Source organism: Haliaeetus albicilla, chromosome 3, assembly GCF_947461875.1.
Source record: "Haliaeetus albicilla chromosome 3, bHalAlb1.1, whole genome shotgun sequence".
Lineage (NCBI taxonomy): Eukaryota > Metazoa > Chordata > Aves > Accipitriformes > Accipitridae > Haliaeetus > Haliaeetus albicilla.
This window is the reverse complement of record NC_091485.1, coordinates 40,881,698-40,902,101: the sequence shown is the minus strand read 5'-3', so window position 1 is coordinate 40,902,101 and position 20,404 is coordinate 40,881,698. Positions and strand designations below refer to the sequence as shown.

The 20,404-nt window shown below is 47.8% G+C and overlaps 1 protein-coding gene across 1 annotated transcript in view; it reads left to right on the top strand.

Annotated features, from left to right (window-relative positions):
- Positions 1 to 10,620: 10,620 nt before the first annotated feature.
- Positions 10,621 to 20,404, top strand: part of SLCO5A1 (solute carrier organic anion transporter family member 5A1) — an 81,256-nt gene continuing 71,472 nt past the window's right edge. Inside the window, exon 1 of the mRNA XM_009921725.2 lies at positions 10,621 to 12,409. Coding sequence (XP_009920027.2) covers positions 10,771 to 12,409 — 1,639 coding nt within the window. The 5' untranslated portion in view covers positions 10,621 to 10,770. The remainder of the gene's footprint in view (positions 12,410 to 20,404) is intronic.

Genomic DNA, 20,404 nt, shown 5'->3' with positions numbered 1-20,404 from the left:
CCCTTGTTAAATTCACCACTGCTCACATCTACCAATTCACAGAACACAAACCAACACATCAGTGGGAATTTCTGCTTATGTGATGAGCAGCAGAAGAGGGCACGATATAAGGAGAGAGCTGAAATGCCTTCTGCAGCTTGGATTGCCTTCTCTGGTGGTTTTATATGGCTCCATTGAATTCACATCCTTTCTTTCAGTCTTTGGTTCAACTGTTTTCCTTTATTTATTACTAGTGTGAGTGTAGTCTGTGTGTGTGTGTGCCTGTGTGCATGTAAGTAATAGTAGTTTTTACTGGTCTTCTCTTTCACTTTGTTGAGTGTCCTGGCTTCGGCTGGGATGGAGTTAATTTACTTCCTAGTAGCTGGTATAGTGCTGTGTTTTGGATTTAGGATGAGAATAATGTTGATAACACACTGATGTTTTCAGTTGTGGCTAGGCAGTGTTTACACTAAGTCAGGGACTCTTCAGCTTCTGATATTGCCCTGCCAGCAAGGAGGCTGGGGGTGTGTGTGGGGGGCACAAGAAGCTGGGAGGAGACACAGTCAGGACAGCTGATCCAAACTGGCCAAAGGGGTATTCCAGACCATATGACGTCATGCTCAGTGTATAAACTATGGGGAAAGCTGGCTGGGGGCCACTGCTCAGGAACTGGCTGGGCATCGGTTGGCGGGTGGTGAGCAATTGCATTGTGCATCACTTGTTTTGTATATTCTAATTCTAATTCTTATTATTATTTTCCCTTCCTTTTCTGTCCTATTAAACTGTCTTTATCTCAACCCATGAGTTTTGCTTTGTTTTCCGATTCTCTCCCCCATCCCACTGCAGTGGGGAGTGAGTGAGCAGCTGTGTGGTGTTTAGCTGCCTGCTGGGTTAAACCACAACACTGAGTAATGTTTGTACTTCTAAACAGGATTTTTAATACTTAAAGAAGCCTGCTAATACTGCCCTTGAAGCTTTACTTACTTTGTCTTGTCCTCATGCTGGGAGCAACTCTTCCTTTAGGTGACAGATAGGAAGCCCATTTTCTGACATTTCAGATCCAGCAGCGTCACGGCACGCAAGGCAAAATAATAGCTGGAGGGACAACAATGACAGACTAAAAACATCTGAGTGAAAATCTGCTTTATGAGCATCATTCTAGGCAGGATTTCCTTTCAAAGCTACTTAGGATTAATTTTACATAGCCATTTTATATGTAAAATAATTTAATTCCATTCACCACAGGTAATGTTGCATGTTGCAAGTGAATGCATCACAGCATTTCTTGTACAAACACAAGCTCTGTCCCTGTGGACCAGAAGGGTTTCTGAAGAATAGTAAAGAAAATAAGAAATTCAAGGTTTGATCCTGCTGCCAATCAGAGTAGCAGTCTCAGCAATGCTGTATATGACTTCAAGCCTACCATGAGAGCCTTGAGGTCACACTCCACAGCGTGCCCTTGAGCATTACACAACACCCAAGTCTTAATGGTCCCACAGACATCTAATAATAAGTTAACAATTAATACAAAACATTTTTTTAAATAAGAAAAGATTACCATCTGGGTGAAATGAGGGCCATAGTGCCTGGCTTTGGCTCATGCTCTGGGGCACACTTAGGTCAACAGCTTTCACATACTGCTCCACCTCTAACTTTTTTGCAAGTTATATTATTGATAACAGATCTAACAGACAAAATAACATTTAGAACAGAATAGAATAGAAGAGAACAGAATAGTTTAGTTGGAAGGGACCTACAAGGATCATCTAGTCCAACTGCCTGACCACTTCAGGGCTGACCAAAAGTTAAAGCATATTATTAAGGGCATAGTCCAAATGCCTCTTAAACACTGACAGGCTTGGGGCATCAAGCACCTCTCTAGAGACCCTGTTCCAGTGTTTGACCACCCTCTTGGTAAAGAAATGCTTTCTTACTTATTATCCAAGTCAGGACCTGGTTTCCAGGTGAGGTGAGTGGAGGAATGGAGCAGATAGAGCCTCCTCCCTCCCCGCTCAGTTCCTCTTGCAATTCCACTTCTGGCAACGCCTTGCTCTGTTCTATCCAGTATTTCTAACGAAAATCCCCCATCTTCCTCCTATGATTTAAACTGCTAACTAAAACTAAAATGAGAATAGACCTTCCCCAAATGTCATGACAATAAGTATCTCACAAGTATCTGTGACCCTAAGCTGAAGAGCTGCACAGGCTGGTGACTTAGCTGATACAGAATATTATCATTTAAAGAAGCACTGCAACAGTCACCTTCCTCTTCTTGACAGAAGCAAGATAGCTAGATCACATCTGGAGGCAGCAGTAGAGCCTGCAGCAGGAGATTGAGGGCAGGAAAATCACTGGAGAAAAAATGGTGCTGGCTTGCTTCTCCCCCTTTGAGAAGGCATCCTCCCAGCCTAATGTATTTCTACCTGCCTCTGGTGACACTCTGGAAACAATAGAAACACCAGCCCTGCTGTGTGCAGGACCCACTAGCTCAATGCTCACTGCATGTCTGCTCTGCTGCCTCTCGCTTCAGCTCCACTGCAGCAAGTTTCCCCAGTCCCTGCCCAACCAATGAATATTGGATTAAATTCAGTGTTCATCTTTGGTGGCAGCTGGACAGCTGAGCTCAGTCCTATGGGTAGAAGAAACCCAATGGTATTTTCCTGAACCCAAGGGAATTGCTTTGTCCTATAACTCAGATGAGAATTTGGGCCACGGAGGGCTCAGGGCAACAGTAGGGCGGTCTTTAACATGGAGTGGGAGGCTGCAATAGTTGAAATTTAACATTGGATTTCATATATAAGCCCCCATGACTGCCATGCCTGAAAGCTTTCTTGGGTCAGCAGCTGCAGAGGCTACTGCTTGCTGACATAAGCCTTCAGAGTGCCCACATTAAAAACATGTTTTCAAGGATAAAAGATGAATAATGTTTCAGCATATGGTTCCTCTTAGAGCATTTCCTTTGGGTTTTTTTTCAGCCTTATAATAATAAATACATAACTTCAGGATAATTTTGCATGCATTCCTCTAAGAGATCTGCAAGTTTTATTTGTATAGGGACCCTAAGGCTGTAAAATATGCCCTGCTGGGCAAATTATTCTTCCTAAAAACCAACAAAACCCTGCTCTCATATCTGGCCTAAATCTGTTTTGAACATTGGTGCATATTTACAAGTTGCTTTCCTGGCTACCTTTTTGTATCTCTGCTTTTTACACTGTATTGCTTCAGACCAGGTAATTGTAAATAGCTCACTACATTCTTTTCTGGTTTTCATATCCTAGGTAGAAGATTCGGTTTAAGTGCTGGAGATGTACAGTAGCCCCAGGGCTTTGAAATGGCTTCACCACTCCAGAGGTAGGGAGTAGAAGTCTTATGGACTTATCTCAGAGTGTAATTCTCCTCATTTCAGCAGTTTTCCCCCTTTTTAGGTCTACTGAAACAGGAGGAAGCTAGCTTCTGTGCTGGCAATTGAAGAACTTTTTAATATTCTCAGATTTACTGAACTGATTACGTTAAATCACATTTTAGATAGCAGTGTGTTTCATTAGAGTCTATTCTCATGACTCCTTCTTGTGTTACTCTTATTTTGTGCTACCTTTATATTCATCAATGTTCAATTACTTTATTGCTACTCAGTAATTAAATTTGCTCATGATATTATTTAAAGTATTGGTTCTGAATGACATGCACTTTCCCTGGACAAATGCTCTTTCCCTTTGTGTGAAGGCACAAGTGCTGATTCCAGGTGGCACATTGCTGGCTCCCATCTGACGTGACTGGCTAGGGTGACACGTTGGAGCACGAATTCAGACACTGGCATGGTCCAGAAAGATGCATTTAAGGTGTCTACCTTTACACACACAGTAGATTTACTTAGAAGCTGGCGAGGAAACTGATTTTTTTCTTGCTCTCTGTTTAATGGTGCATTATAGATTTTGTGGTTTTTTTGGTGTTTTGTACTAAACCCCCTACATTTTGCAGTTAGTGATGTTTGTGGTCAGGCCACACTGTGGCCCACAGTAGACTAAAAGCCTATCATGTCATGGCAACTGGGATCGGGGGTTGATGACCCAGGAGTTCCCAGACATTTTTATGATCCTGTGTACTGACTTTCAGAGAGGATATTTTCACTTGGTGGCATTCTTCCAGGTTTCTTCTATTGTGGCGCTGATATTTTGTGATTTTGCCAGTGCATTTCCTCTGATAGAAACTAATGATCAGGTGGGGGGAAAAATCAATGAGCAAATGTTCTATTTTAATACAGAATTTTGAATTTGGACATGGGCAAAGAATTCAAACAGATTCAAACTGTTACTTCAAAGTGTTTTGACTTTGTCACTTAACATTTAAAACTAGCACACTTAAAGGCATATAAGTGTAGAGAGGAAAATAATGTTTAAGGATGGTTAAGGTCATAATGCATATATTAACCAAATATAAATGCATTAGCTTATACATGAATACAGAATTCTTGCCAAAAGGCCGCTGAAAGGTGACATTGAAATAAAGCAGCACATGCTGAGAAACGAGATCTCTGTGAATGACAGTGAGAGGGAAATCTGGTTTAGTCTTTGTTCATGGCTTTGGTCCTGGTTTCAGATGATGCTTCCATAGTTTCAGATGAATGCTTACACCATTTTAAAAGCAGGATGTAGTAGAGGAACTGGGACTTGCAGGGAAAAAATGTGAACACAAAGAATGAAATGGCATAACAAGGCACAGTACAGCTCCCTTCTTCCTCTCCCATGTAGACTATATGAGTATCTCATGTCTCCTTAATGCCTGATACTGCTGTGGCAGTAGGAAAAAAAAGGCTTAAAACCAGAGGTATAGATCTTAGGAAACAATTATAGGCACTAAATGTGCCTTTGCATTCAAGGCATAGACCGTATCTCATTATACTGCCGCTAGGCTACCACAGCCCTGTATACATTCCTAAGTAAGTATCCTGGTGTTTAATAAACTGGTATATCTTACTTGTAAATAACTTGGAAAAGAGATATCTTTGATGATTAGCTGCTAGATTATCTGCCTTTAGATATTGCTTGCTCAGGGCTAGAGTGCAGCACTTACTGCACTGCGCTGCATGCGCTGCGGCTCAAAGCTGCCCAGAGCCTCGGCACCCTGCAGCGCTTGAGTGAGGGGCTCCAGCCTGGCTCCAGAGTGGAGGAAAAGGCCTGCTCCTCTCCTCAGTGCAGGGATGGAGGAAGCCCTCACGGTTCTCCTCAGACCGGAGAGACTGCCTGTACAGAGCTCCTGTGCTGACTCGGACAGCTTCCTGCACCCTCCTCCCTCCCTCTGCCCCACTAGACAAATTCCTAGCACGGCCTGACATGTTGCAGGGTTGGGAATTAGAACCCCTGCCTCCTAGTTTGTCACTGAGCATTTATCAATATGATCTCCAGAGGTTAATGGTATGTAGAAAATGTGCTTTAGTTTCTCCTTGTTTCTTCTATGCTTTTTCTTCTAGTTTTTTTTTTTTTTAATTTTACTTTGTCTCCTTACATCTAAAACCAACTGAGACTTTTTACACTCAAATCTGTTTTTCAAAACAGGAGTTCTTCTGTGTGTAATTGCATAGGAGAGAGACATAAATAATCAAGAGTCAGTCCCACTTTTAAGATGCTCGACTAGCTTTTTCAGAAAAACGCACTTAAACATGGGGCTTTTGCTTGAGAAAGAAGGTCTCATTTTGAACACAACTGTTAAAATTATCCCAAGTAGATTCACTGCAACTTACCTCCTGAGACTTGGCATCTTCTAAACCAAAACAGTAGGCCCTACAGAATCATTACTATGACTCATGTAGATGGCATGGGCTTTATCCTGCTACTAGGCACTCAAAGGGGAGCCCGTGTTTATAGTCATGGTGCCAGATTCAGCCCTGAGATGCGCAAGGCATGTCAGAGCCTTTCCTGCGCTACCCTTTGCAGGTAGCCTTATCACCTGCTGCTTCCAACTGGGCCCCCTGCACTGACACAAGCCCGACTCACCACCTTTCCGTGCCCAATGAACACTGGATGGCCAAGTGAACCCATCCCTCCCATCACCCTGGCCCTGCTGTGGGTGGTAGGGGTGCTCCCTGGATGGGAGAGCATGGCACAGGGCAAACGATAAAGTAGAAGAATGACCTCAGTGAGAAAATGTAGCCCTTTCTTCTCTGATATGTACAGTTTCAATGCTGACAGCTGTCACCCCTAAGCTTAACTATTATTTCTGAGACTGTCTTTCTCCTTTCTGCCATTCTCCTATTGCTTTGCACTTCCCTCCCATTCAGGGTTTCTTGATTTCATTCATGAAACTGTAGCTAGCTCTTCTCTGGAGACCGACAAACGTTAAGGTGGATTTAGCTGAACTGTGTCTGAGTGCGGTTAAGCTCATTTCTTGTACTAAAGGAGGTCTTTAGTTTGGGATCTTCTGTTACAAGCGCTCTCTCTGACATCTCAAATAAAAATAATGAGCTGCTCCCTCGCAGCAGTGAGCTGCCCTCGGGAGTTCATTAGGACACTAGCTTGGTGAGAGTCCCTGAGGAACAGAGTTACTTGTCCTTTCGCTTTATGCTTCCCCATGCTCATGCTCCAGGAGGACCTAAAGCCCATTAGCCTCCTAATGCACATCCTGTTTTGCTTATTGCTTTATTAATATTGGGCTGGGAATGAAAAGCAGATGTTGCCCAAAAATGGCAGCAGTGTTAGGGAACAGGGGAAGGAAGACAAGCGTGTTGATTTATTGCATTTGTGGCATAGTGTCGAGAGGAAAACCTGGCTGGAAATGTGAAAAAACGAAGGAAAAGCAGAGCCATCAACTCATGCCACCCTTCAGCTGAGTTCTTCCCTGGAATAGACAAGGCTGAGGCACCTTGTTGGGCGTCAGCAGCTCCCTGGACTAGCAAGTACATGTAAAGTCCCAAATCCATCACAACTAAAGTGTGACCTTAAAAAGATGGCGCCTTTGTAGCTGTTACCTTCTCCTCAGAAACTGATACAGCTTGTGAGACTCAGCCAGCCGAGGTAAGGTACAGCTCTCCCCTCTGCTGCTGAGTGCCACCTCTCTGCCAAGAGGTCGCGTCCCTCAAAGAACAGCAGCCGAGCGCGCTGGGCGAGCACTCACCACCGCGGCGGGGGCAGCCCACGATGGAAGGAGGCTGTCAGCTGGGAACTTGGGTAGGCACTCTTAAGATGAAGGGCCTGTCTCCCACTAGTCCTGACTTAATGTCTTCCACTAACACAGATAAATCAAAAGCAAGGTGTCAGCCCATGTCCTTAACCTAGCAAAATGGGAACTGTGTTCTTTTGCAGTTGTGGCCATAAACAGACCGTTCTGCAACACCAATTGATTGCTTTGTGCTTGAGGGATACCATGTATTTTAAGTTCACTACAGTAAAATCTTAAAAGCAGAAAGTTTGCATAAGTCATCTTATACGTTTATATTTTACTGTGAACTTGGATACTGTCATTGCACCTTCTGTAATTAACCCGTCAAGTGAAGAGAGTAATATTGATTTCCCGTTCATCACTTTGCACCGGGTGCTCATACCCACTGCAGGCTACAAATGTTCTCGTTGCTCAGCTAACCTGTTATTTAAGTATTCAGAGCCAAAAGTAAGCAGGGAAGTCAGGCATTTTGGTAGCTGTAGTCAGCTGTGGTAACTTCCTAAAACAAACATCTTCACCTAGTCCTAAGGACAATTTTATCTCTGGATAGGTGTCGTGGTTTAACCCCAGCCAGCAACTAAGCACCGTGCAGCTGCTCACTCACTTCCCCCCCCCTCACCCAGTGGGATGGGAGAGAAATCGGGAAAAAAAAAGTAAAACTCATGGGTTGAGATAAGAACAGTTAATAGGACAGAAAGGAAGAAAATAATAATGATAACAATAATAAAATGACAATAATAATAATAAAAGAATTGGAATATACAAAACAAGTGATGCACAATGCAATTGCTCATTGCTCGCTGACTGATGCCCAGTTAGTTCCTGAGCAGCGATTCCTCCCCATCCCCAGCCAGCTTTCCCCCCAGTTTATATACTGGGCATGACATCATATGGTATGGAATATTCCTTTGGCCAGTTTGGATCAGCTGTCCTGGCTGTGTCCCCTCCCAACTTCTTGTGCCCCTCCAGCCTTCTTGCTGGCTGGGTATGAGAAGCTGAAAAATCCTTGACTTGCTATAAACACCTCCTAGCAACAACTGAAAACATCAGTGTGTTATCAACATTCTTCTCATACTAAATCCAAAATATAAGACCGTACCAGCTACTAGAAAGAAAATTAACTCTATCCCAGTCGAAACCAGGACAATAGGTTTGCCACTCTAGAAAGAATTGAAATTGTACCTGTTTGCAGGCTGTATGGTTTGCAACTGCTGTGAAGGCTGGGAATGCTGCACCCTTGTATTTTCCCATGGGATTGGAGAATACTTTTGTGATATCTACTGTTATTCTGTGATCTCATGAAAATTATTGTTGATTTTATACAATAATGGCTAGGAATCCTGGTCATACAACAAGATCCCAAAGCTGATGTATAAATACATGATCTGTAAAGCTTACAGACTGCAGTTACTCGTTCATCATCACATACTAGTTCAAGTGCAACGGAGCTACCGAAGTTTAATGCCTACCGGCTGAATTATACATGTGTTCTCAGGGATGGCTCAACGAGACGACTGAGTTAAATTAAGAGCTCGTCCTTGTTGAAATGGGCTATCCTCTCTTCCTCTTTCCCCATGGACCTCCCCTGTTTTTTTGCAAGCAAGTTCTTGCGCTCCCATCCTTGGTGAAGTGATCCAGCTCATCAAACCAGCAAAAAATGTTTCTTTCCCTTGGACTGGTTTCCTGCCGCCTCAGCAAGCTGAATCAGCTTACCGAGGGCTGAGCCGAGTGCCAGAGCCGGCACGAAGGAAGCTGTGGCCCTGAGGGGCTGACAGTGGAAGAGGAACACCTAGGGAAAAAAACCCTAGGGAAAAAAACCCTAGGGAAAAAATGTATTGTCCTGGCTGTGTTGAGTTTAAGCTGTTTGAGTGCAACGCAAGCACAAAGAGGTACCAAGCACAAGCGTGATAAAAACTGAAAATGCTGTCCTGTGAAACTATCTTATTGATCAAGATTCTAAGTAAGTAAACAAATGCGGTCAGTCTTAAACACTTTCTTTTTTAAAGGAAGGGAAACAAATCAAAGGTAAATCCTCTATCCTGCCAGAAAAGCACTAGCTATTCAGAAATGTGTAGGGTATTATAGTTCTTTGGTGTATTCCTTGGCATCATTCTACGGTAAAACTTAGGGCAAAAAGAGGAATACCTCATCAGTTCACTCCCTATCAAACCACAACAAATGTAATCATTTCCAGGACTATCTAGACTTATCTTAGTACTAGGGCTTTAAAAACGGCGACTTGAGAGAACAAACCAGTGCGATTCATGACACTACACAAACTGAGAAAAAGGGATTAAGAGGAAAGCGTGAGGAGTAAACTCCAAACTACTTTTCCCAGGTTTTGTGTGCATTTCCCGCTTTTGGAGATGGTTTACCTTGTAGACAAGACCCTGGACAAAATGGATCATCAGGTAGCCTGGCTTTCTATTCCCTCCCCCCAACCCCCCAAACCAAAACCCAACAAACCCCTTTGTTCTTTCTTCTCCCTTTTCAGCAGACGCTGCAGTTGAGGTCTCGTCTTCCGAGTATTTCATGACCTTTTACACAAGGCGATGCAACGCCACGGAGCATCCGAAACGCCGCCTGGGGCTGACAAGCGTGCCCGCCCGTCGCTCCGCTGACTTTCCCGGCGACGGGCGGGAAGCTGCGGCACCCGGCAGCTCCGGAGGAGAGCAAAGGCACCGGCCAGCCCCTGGCAAAGCCTGCCCCGCCGCCGGGCTCCCTCTCCCGCGGGGGCTCCGTAAACTCTCGCCAGGGGACGTAACGCGGTTCCTGGCGGGCTGCCGCTGAGCCCTGCCGCTGCAGGGCGCGGGGGCCCGGGACCCGCTCCCGGCTCGGGGAAGTCGGAGGGGACGCGAGCGCCAGGCGGCATCGCCCGGCCCGCAGGCGGCGGCGGGCGGCGGCGGGCGCGCCTGCGCTCGGCCGCGCCGCCCGGGAGGCGGAGGCGGCCGAGGGCGACCGGGCGTTGGGTGGCAGGCGGGGCGGGGGCGCAGGGCCCCGCTGGCTCCCCGGCTCGGCCGCCCCCCCGCGCCGCAGGCACGGTGAGTAGCACCCACCCCGTCTTTCTCCTCCGCGGCGGCCGGGAGGAGGGCGCCCGGTGCGCCCCGCCGGCTCCCCCGCCCTGCCCGCTGCCCACGCTCCGGGGGCGGGGGGAGAGCCGCCGCTGGGCCGCCGTTGCCCGGGCTGCCGCTACTTCCCCCCGCCCCTCCGCGCCGCCGCACCGAGCAGGCGGCGGCGGGGAGACAAAAGCGGACAAAGGAGGCAAAACGCGTGTTTCGCTGCCGGGGTAGGCAGGGCTGGGCCGGGCACCACTCGTTGCTCGGCGGTCCCGCGTCTCCGCGGGCACGGGGGGCGCCCGGGCGAGCTGGGGCGGCGAGGTCGGCGCCGGGGTGCCGGCTCCCGGGGTGCCCGACGCCGCTGCCCCGGCATCGGCTTCGTTGCCCTCTCCGCCGCCCGCTGCCGCTCCCCGGGCCGCCGAGTTGTAGCGGAGTATTTATTTCAGCGTGTTTATTTTTAGGGTGGAAAATGAAAGGCTTGGCGCGGCGACCTTTGGCTGTCGCATCCGGCGCCAAATAAAAGGGTCGCGCTCCGGCCGAGGCCCGCGGACGTGTATGTCCGCCCCTGCTCTTACGTAAATCCATGTGCTGTCCCCAAGGTCGCGGCCCCCGGGGCGCTCCCGCGACCCCCCGCCTCCCGTGGGGGCGGCGGGCGCTTCCCCGAGCTCAAGGCAGACCCCGGGGTCGGGCGGGCAGAGGCCGGGGCGGCGGGGAGGGCAGGGAGGGGGGGCGCTGGGGCTCGGCGCCGCTGACCTCCCGTGCTTGCTCTCCGCCCCGCAGATCGGCAACCCCCCCCCCCGGAGCTCTGTCACCGGCGTCGGCGGCGCGGAGCGAGGAGGATGCGGGCGGCGGAGCGGCGGCGGCGGCGGCGGCGGGCGGCGCTCCCCCGCGGCGGGCTGGCCGGCCGCGGGGGCCCGGCGGGCGGCTGCTGAGCGCGGCGCCGCGGGCATGCGGCGGCGGGGAGCAGGAGCCGCCGGCAGCGGGGGCGCCCCGGCGGGCGGGCGGCCCCTCGAGCGAGACGGAGCGAGGATGGAGCCACAAAGGACTCTGGCTGACACGTGCGGCGGGGCGGCCGGCGGCCGCGGCTAGGGCCACCCCCCTCCCCTCCCTCCTCCCCTCCCCGCTATGCTGCGCTCCCGCCGGGCCCCTCAGCGCGCTCGACGCACGGCGGCGATGGAGCCGGCCGGGCTCCTCTGAGGCCGCGGCCGGACCCAGCATGGCCTCGGCGGGGACCCCGGCGCCGCGGCACCCCGGGGCGGAGCGGCCGGCGGCGGCGGCGGGGGGCCGGGCGGAGGCGCCGCGGTGCCGCAGCCTGCCGGCGCTCGGCGGGGCGGCGCCGCGGGGCCGCGGGGCCGCGCTCGGCTCCCCCCTGGCGGCCGGGGGGGGCGGCGGCGGCGGCGGCGCCCCGCCGAGCCCCGCCGCGGGAGCGGCTCCCGAGGACGACCGGGGCGGGGGCGCCGCCGCCGGCGGGGCTGGCCGGCCCCCCGCCGGCGTCGGCGGCGGCGTCGGCGTCGGCGGCGGCGGCAACGGGAGCTTGCCCCGGAGGACGGAGCGCGGCCGGGCAGCGGCGGCGCCCGGCCGAGGGGTGTCCCCTGGCCCCCCGCCTCCGCCGCCGCCGCCGCCGCCGCCGCCGCTGCTGCTGGCGGGCCCCCCGGGCAGAGCGTGCCTGCGGGCCGTGCTGGCGGACTCGCGCTTCTTCTTGGTGTGCATGTGCTTCCTGACCTTCATCCAGTCCCTCATGGTCTCCGGGTACCTGAGCAGCGTCATCACCACCATCGAGCGGAGATACAGCCTCAAGAGCTCCGAGTCGGGGCTGCTGGTCAGCTGCTTCGACATCGGGAGCCTGGTGGTGGTGGTCTTCATCAGCTACTTCGGGGGGCGCGGACGGAGGCCGCTCTGGCTGGCCGTAGGGGGGTTTTTCATCGCCCTAGGGGCTGCGCTCTTCTCCTTACCTCATTTCATCTCGCCGCCGTACCAGATCCAGGAATTGAACTCCTCCGTCAGTAACGAGGGCTTGTGCGTGACTGGCAATGGCACCGCCAAAGAGCAGTGGGACTCGCCGGCCTGTGTCAAGGACTCCGGCGGAAACGACCACTCCCTGTACGTAGCTTTATTCATTTGTGCCCAAATCCTCATTGGCATGGGCTCGACACCCATCTATACCTTGGGACCAACCTACCTAGATGACAATGTCAAGAAAGAAAACGCCTCGCTTTACCTAGGTAAGGCATCAAAGTACCAGGGTGCTTTGAAGGCTGAACCCCAGATCTCTCTGAGGGACTTCTGCCCTGTTCCTTCCGAAAAACATTTGTGCTAAGCTTTCCTTCTGAAGTGAACTTTTGAAGTAAAATTGCCACACTTTCCTATTTTAAAATGTTTTGTGGAGTGGTGAACAGCTGTAACTGGAGAAGCTGAGGTAGCGTGCGTAAAAGTGGCTGTACTTGCACCCTCCTGCACAGGGAACGGGACGGCACAGAAGGTCGGCTTCTCTAACGCTTTTCGGCACTCGGCCTTAGCCGGTGACTTTTTCAGAAAGCAACGTTTAAGTTTGCCGTGCCCCTTCGAGTTTCTTTTTACTGATACAGAAGCAAGGTATTTCTAAATTTTGGTCAGCATGCCTTTAGCCTAGAGTCTCTATCTATAATATTAATGTTTTATAAGCACTTTGAGAGGTTTTGGCATGCTTTGTTTTACTTTTCCAGCATTCATTTAACTAGCAATGAGTTTTGGCTGGCATTGATAAAGAATCTGGCAACTCAGATAAAAAACGGTTGATGAAACAGCAAGTAAAACCTTCAGGGTTAAGAGCTCAGTTGCAGGAGCTCAAGGGATGCAACAAAAGGAGAGTCCGATCTGGCAGTTTCGGCAGGTACAGACAGGTCTTCCTGATAGTCGTTCTTATGATGGGAGAAAGGGGTTTCTCAGGTAACTAACTGGTTACTAAACTTTTTTTGAGTTTGAACATGGTACTGAACAACATACGTTTTTGATAGTTTATGTAATGCATAAGAGGATTGACTGTCCTCTGACTTTGCACTAGTATCTTACATGATTCTGTAAGAAATGAACCTTACGTACTCCTTAAAATTCTTTTCAAATAAGGAGAGGCACTTACGGGGCTGAAAGAGCTGCCAAGAGGTTTTGGATGCTCCGCGTTACCGTTTGCAGTTCAATTTACTTCAGCTTTACGATAGCTGTGGAGATAATCATTCCATGTAAAATAGCCATGCATGAAAGGGATACACTCGGGGGCTGTGTATGTGTGTGTGTGTGTGTGTAATTAGTTTATTAAGCAAAAGTAGTGATACGGATCAGTATTTTTATTCCTTTTGACCTGTTCTTCAGCAATTTGACTGTTCCCTGAACCATTTTAAAGCCATGTATAGTCTATGTGCGGTGTCTTGAGAAAGCCTGAGGCACTGTTGGTTTTCGGAAGGAGGGACAGGTATTATCTGTGTTTTTTCTATTGTTTTCACAGCATTGCTAATCTGCTGGGTGAAATATTTGACAAAGTGTTTTTCCTCTCTTCCTCCTCTCTGAGAAATGTTAAGTGGTATGGAAATTTAGATTAACCTAGAATCAACTGTATTGGCAGTATGAAAAAGCAAAGCATCTTGTTGCTGAGGTTAGTAATTGTAGTTCGGAGCAGCAGAGAGGGGAGCTGAAACTTTCGCAAATAGGTGATTTCATACAGTCCTCAAAAACATGGGAAAAAATGAAATGGAAAGTATGTAGGTGAGGAATGAAGGGTAAAAGAGAGGAACGATGTGAGAGGAGGAAGAAGTCTTCACCAAAAGGGGAAGCAAGGTCAGTGGTCAGAAATCCTCACTGTGCGGGAGAAACGATGCCTACTGCTGAAACGCTTCTGGCACAGGAAATTGTAATAACGTGACTCAGGTAACTTTTAATTGCATCAAAGATCAGCCTTAAAGTTAACAAAGGTAAAAGACACCAGCAGCCGTTGGAAGACTCTGTGTGACCCTGTACATGCCAGGTGCTGAAGGCAGCTTTGATCTATACTGGGGGTACCCTCGTAGAGTTGAAGTTCATACGTAGTGATTTGGAAGAGTAAAGATGAGGTACCCAGCTACAGTGTACATGAAAAATTTATGCCTGCAATCTGATTGTGTCCACAGGGAGAAGAATTAAAATGAACACAAAGCATGTTTAAACATCGAGTAAAATGTACCTTTCAGTCTTTAAGTTTCTTGGGACTGAAAGGAATGTTGCTTGCCATTGGAAATCTTGGTATTATCTTTTTTAAACAGTGTGAAATTCTGAGGAAACTTTTAACTTGTTCAGGTTTGAATATTTACTCGCTTTAGGCTTAGGCCAATGACTTTTTGACAGGCAGGATTAAAAGCTGAGTTCCGTGGAAGAAAAGAAGAAGAGCATTGTTTGGTACATTGATGTGAGCAAACATGTTCTTTCGGAGCTTCTCAGTGGTTTGGAATGTTTCATGTGCTTGAGAAGGAGAGGGATTTGTGGGCAGCGGGCAGCCCAGCTGGGCACGGGGATGGAATAGAAGTGGCCAGGGCATGGCTCTGCAGGCCAGCCACCAGACATCTTGCCTTATGCAATGCCTGTTTCTCAAGGCAGTATGACTTTATTGCTGGGGCAAGCTACGCAAATGACATCAAAATGTAAAATGTATGTATGCATGTAGGCATGAGCTAAGAAAAAGTCTTGGAGCAGGCCATGGGAGTTAAAGTTTTCGAAAGAGGAGAAAGCCTGGTGAAACAGATCCCAGTCACACAGATACATGAGGACAGTTAATTTAAAAAAAAAGTATTAACACAAAGTAGAAGGTCACCACTAACGTGTTTGTTCGTAATCATGCTGGTATTGCATTCTATGTTTTTCTTCCAAAGAAAGGTAACATAATATAAAAGTGTTCAGATGAGAAACATTTGTTTACAAGCATGCACATGATAAAGTTCCACCGAGCTGCAGAACTGAGGAGCTCTTCAACCCCGCGAGTGTGCCCACTAATATTAGGTCAGTAAAGCCCCCCCCTGAGTATCACTAATCCTGATTCTGCAAAAACTCACCTTATGTGGCTGTGGAAGCTATTTTATTTATTTTCCAAGTTAATCCAGCTCAGGGCTCGAGTGGCAATAGCATATCCTCTTAAGTGTAGGCATGCAAGCTCAATGTGGACAGCTGTTTTAACATTCCTGGCTGGAAGTCCTGCTCTCAAAAAACATATTTGATGCTTATACATAGTCTCTTGGCTGCCTACACTTAAGTCCATCTGTCAAGGTGGCGTGGTGCCAGTTTACAAGGTGGTATGTCATTTTTAGTAGGACAAAGGTGCCAAGCAGGGATGTGTATTTGGGCTGCCTGCATAGCAATGTGCGAGCTCACTCTTCTGCGGGATGTTTCTTCCTTGTGAAGGCAGTGCCACCTCCAGGTCCTCCTGCCCCTTGAACCTGGTGGTACTTTGATGCCCTGATGCTAACTGTGAGAAAATGTATGACGTCAGGCTTGGAAACAAGTTGTGGTTGTAATAGGACCCTAGGAAATATAAGAACTGGCTCCCTTAATCACAGATAATCCAAAATGGAAGTTACACACTTTCTGTAAAAACTGGGCAATCACTAAGTTGTCTTTGTCCTCTCCAAAAGTCTTTCCCTTCTGTGCTCAGCTGTACCATAGCATGGCTGTCATCAACTGCCTGATGTGTGCAGGTTCTGCTTTTAATCAATTAATTAATTAATTAAATTGCAATTTGTCTTGAAGTCAAACTGGACTTCACGAGTCTTGTTTTGTACTCTTGATGGTGTTTCTGCTACTTGTCAAGTTCTAGCGCTTAAAACACTGTGTTTTTTCTGAACACTGTGGGCTCTTTGTAGGGATTCAATAGTTTGTTTTGAATGTGAGTTTACCTTGTGATTGTATCATGAATTTTAATAGCAGTTCCTTAAAATTAACTGTGGCTCTTGGAAAGGGAAGTTTTATTAGTGGCATTACAGTGCCTGAATAATTTTAAAATATCTTGCTTCTTTTGCAAGTGAGTATTGTAATAAAAAAGAAATGTACTTTGAAAATTCATGCATAGAAAGGCTTTCACCAGTATCCCCAAAAATGACTAGTGGGTGAATTAGTCATTGTGCTAAGGATGTTTTATTTCAGTTTCCCGAATGCTATAGGCTGGTTAGGATAAGATATGAGAAAAGGATCTAAGTCAGTTTAATTTCATGCAGACTCTCCATAGTTTTGGGAACAAACCATAATTACAAAATGCAAGGATAAAGCTTTTATGAGATATGAGGTAAAAATTGGATAAACCTGTGTAAATGGGGTTGGTACAGATAATGGCTTGACAGCCAGGGGAGTAAAATCCTTTCCTAACCTGGAAAAAGAATAAATATTTAAACTAGTTTCAAAAATATTTTGGACTCTGGCTTTGTTTTCATGAGGATCATTTGTGGGTTGCTGTTTCTAGCATTAGGTAAACCATTTCACTGTGACTATACTCTGCTTGGGAATCCCCTTCTTACCGGTGTTTTACAGCTGGATGCTCTGGGTACCCCTCATGTCTGTTACAGACTTCCCCAAAGCTTCTATACATGTATGTATGTCAATTGTATTTGTTGTATTTCTGGTCAAATCTACCCCTATATCCACGTCCCACCTGGAAGGAGAGGGCAGGAGGAGTAGCTTCAGGTACTCCATCAGAAACCCACCACCTCTGCCTGCTGGGTCCCGGGGCAGAGTCCAGCTGCTGAACAAGCTGGGCCTCCATAACATGCCATTGCCTGGATGTTGGCACGGGAAGCACCGGATTTTTGTGCTGCTTTGATTGATTCGTTTTGGTCTGGCCGCTTCTGGGGTTATGCATGCCGCTTGGGGACAGGAGCTGGAGCCTGCCGAGGGCATCAGGTCCTCTGTATGGATGCTGCAAGATCACTGAGGTTTTCCAAGGCAGGATCAACTTTCTAGCTGAACAGGAGGGACCATCTGGAAGCCGTGAAACGGCTGACCAGCATTTCATTTTAGTGTCATCATTCAGCCTATGACCACTTGTGGTTTACGTTGAAAGCACTTCCTGCTACCCGATACCCGAAAAGGCTAGTTTGCTACAGGGTTTTCTCAGCATTGATCCCTGTAGTTGGTAAACCCTGCAGACATAGTCCCTTGCCTGTGAGGAAGCAGGACTTCATGAATCAAAAATTGAAGCAGAAGGGCATGTTCACCAGCATTTTTTATTGCTTGCTGTATTTCCCTTGTAAAAGAGCAGTGTGCTGAGCTTATTCCTCAAATGCAGGATTTTAGTTTGTCTGAGTGAAAGCCACATCTTGGTTTATGCATAGGCTAACACTAAGACTTGGCCCGTCGGCAGTCTTTTTTGTACAAACACGTGCTTGCTTTGTTTGCACACTCAGCTGAGCAGAGCTGGCTGCAGGCTGAGCGTACTGTGCTCTCTGCTGGGTGTAGAGAGCATCTTGGGGTGCAGGTGAAGTGACTGCGGGTCTGTTTGTCCATATGGATTATACTGTTTTCCCCACACGGATGATTTAGCACTCAGAGGGTTCAGTATTGTGCTTCTCTGGCATTTCTGTAACATCTTTTTTGTTAAAACGCTGACCAGGCAGCAGGCACGGTTCCGAGTAATTATTTGAAGTAGCACTGTGCAGTTTTATTGCCCTTTCCTATAGTTGAGGAAAGAGAAAGGTAAATTTTTTCTTCTCCACTTTAGTCTCCTGCTCCATAGCTGGACTGATATGATTTTTTTTTTCATAGGGTAATCCTAGATATCATTTTCTTAGGCATTTAGAGAAGGTGGAGTTCTGTGTCTATGTAAGCAGTGTGTGCGTACAGTGAGTTCAGTGAAAGGTGGGGACAGCCTTTCCTCTGAAGTTTTCTGCCTGCAGGATTTAATGTCATGAGTGATATACCTTTACTTGCCCTGCCAGTGTCATGCCCCTTAGAGATGGTTTCTGCATCTCTCCCCTTGTGTCCTTGCCATGAGCTATGTCGTTGTTCACAAGCAGCTGTACTGACAAAGCTTCGCTGGAGGTAACTGACAGAATGTGCTTTGCCCTTCTTTGGAGCAAGCAGAGACTTATGCACACACTCCCCTGATTCTCTCTTTCCTTTTATATTAAAGGATTAAAACTGGGTTGGATCCAGGGGTCTAGAACTCACTGAAGTCCCAGGCCCAGTTGTTTTCCTTGCTTAGCATTTGTCAAAATGTTTGGCATTATGTTTCTGAGGCCGACAGTGCCCTTTTCACCTGCTCAAGCTTGGGAATGGTGTTTTCTTGGAGAGCAGCTCCTTTCTTCTCTGGTAAGCTCTGCGGCAGGGCTCGTTTGGGCAGACAAGTGTCTGAACCTGCTGCCATCCCTGGAGAAGCTTGGAACCTTAGATGTGAAAGTGGCCTTTGAGTAACAGCTTGTTTGTACCTTCTCCCAGGAACTGAAGGCCTGGGATCTAGTGTCTGATTACCCCGGGGCTGGAAACTTTAGCTGTCTGCTGGATACCCTGACTGTTTTGTAAAGGGTCACCGTAACTACTCCTGTTGCAAGTGGATTAGAGATGCTTTGTGTTTCATGCATTTTCCCTTAACTTTCATTCAGTGGCCGCCTCACCTGGGAGGACTTAATCGCTGTGAAAGTGCTTATGCAGTCAAAGGAGAGGAGACTGGATTTCTCTCTACCGTCATTCAGACACAGAGGTTTCTGTCTTGGCTGTGCAGGGAACACGGGCAATTATATAAATGAGGCTCGACCTGCTGTTTCATCCTGAAGGCCAGCATCTAAGAATTCTGATTTTTAAAGTAGGTGAATGGATTTCATCCATGGATTTTAAAACAGCAGAGAAGTAACTCAGTCATATTAGACTCTTTAGTCTCATGCTCTCTTTTTAGTCCTATTTTAAGTCTTTTTCACCCTGAGCGCACTTTTAAAACCCTTGTTACTCAGGAAGCATGAACTCAGTTTTCCTTTTTTTGTTGTTTTTACATGCCTTTCCCATTTCTTTTGAAAACAGTTGAGAAGTTACCATGCAAAATCGGCACGTACTTCAACTAATCCCCTCTGGCAGTTGTTGCCTCTGTTGACTGTAGGGGTCAAAGTAAGTGTTAGCTCTGTCTCGCGCTGCTGATGGATGGGATGGTGCCACATGGACTGAGGGCAGGGCGAACCGATCACCTGCCTTCCTGTGAATCGTTGCCAGAGCCATTAAAATTTCAGCTCCAAGTCAAAGGGTGCCTCTGCAGCCCCCCTCAGCAGCGATGTGGGATGCTGGGAGTCATTAGGGCCGTAATCTGAAGGCACTGAAGGGCACAGTCAGAAGAGGGGAATGTTTTCCCCTGGGGAACCTCTAGAAGTGATGGCTCTGCACAAGGAGCAAACAACTCTGTTGGCCTTCTGAGTCCTGGTGTCCGTGCTCCTATTCGAGCACCGTGGTGCATTTAGCAGGGCTCAGTTGGACTATTGGGTCACATGGGCTGGAGCTAGCAAAGTTATGACAGCAGACAACTCTGCAGTGTGCATGCTAGCTAATTTCACTTGAGTCAGCTGGATCTGTACCCCAACTCCTTCCAAGTGCCCAGAAAAAAATAGGACATTTCCCGTGATGGGAAAGAATAAGTCAACATTGTCAGTACGAAGAAGTATGGGCTGTGTCCTGCTTTGCTGCTGAACAGTTGGGAGTTTGGGCATCTGTTGTGCTGTCACAAGGCCAGAAATTTAGACACACTGAATGGCGTTAATGGGAGAGGTAACAAAGCCGGGTCTTCCCTCTTCCCTTCTCTTCTGCCACAGAGAATTTGTTCTTACCTGAGAAATTGGGAAGTGTGAACACAGAAACTTGAGTGCTATTTTATGCTGCCATTAGATCCGATAGTCTAATCTGAAAGCAGTAATTCTCACGTAGGTAAACAGCTTACTTGGCAGCAAAGGCAAATTACACCAGTGAAGAACATCGTACTCTGGTATGAATTACATTTTATGGTGAGTTTGGAGGAGCTGCAGTCAGAAAAAAACATGTATGTTTTTACTTGCAATTTGAACAAGTGGATATGAAAATTACTCAAAGAAAATAAACCTCAACCGTATCGGGTGAAGTATGTGCAAAGCAGTACTGCATGCCCACTAAGTGTATGCTCCTGTGGTGTTCCTCTTTTGATTCTCTTCTCTATTTTCAATACAGGTTTCTTTTCAGCAGCTTACTTTCTTTTCGTTAGCTTGCTGGGATATTTTTGGGGTGCT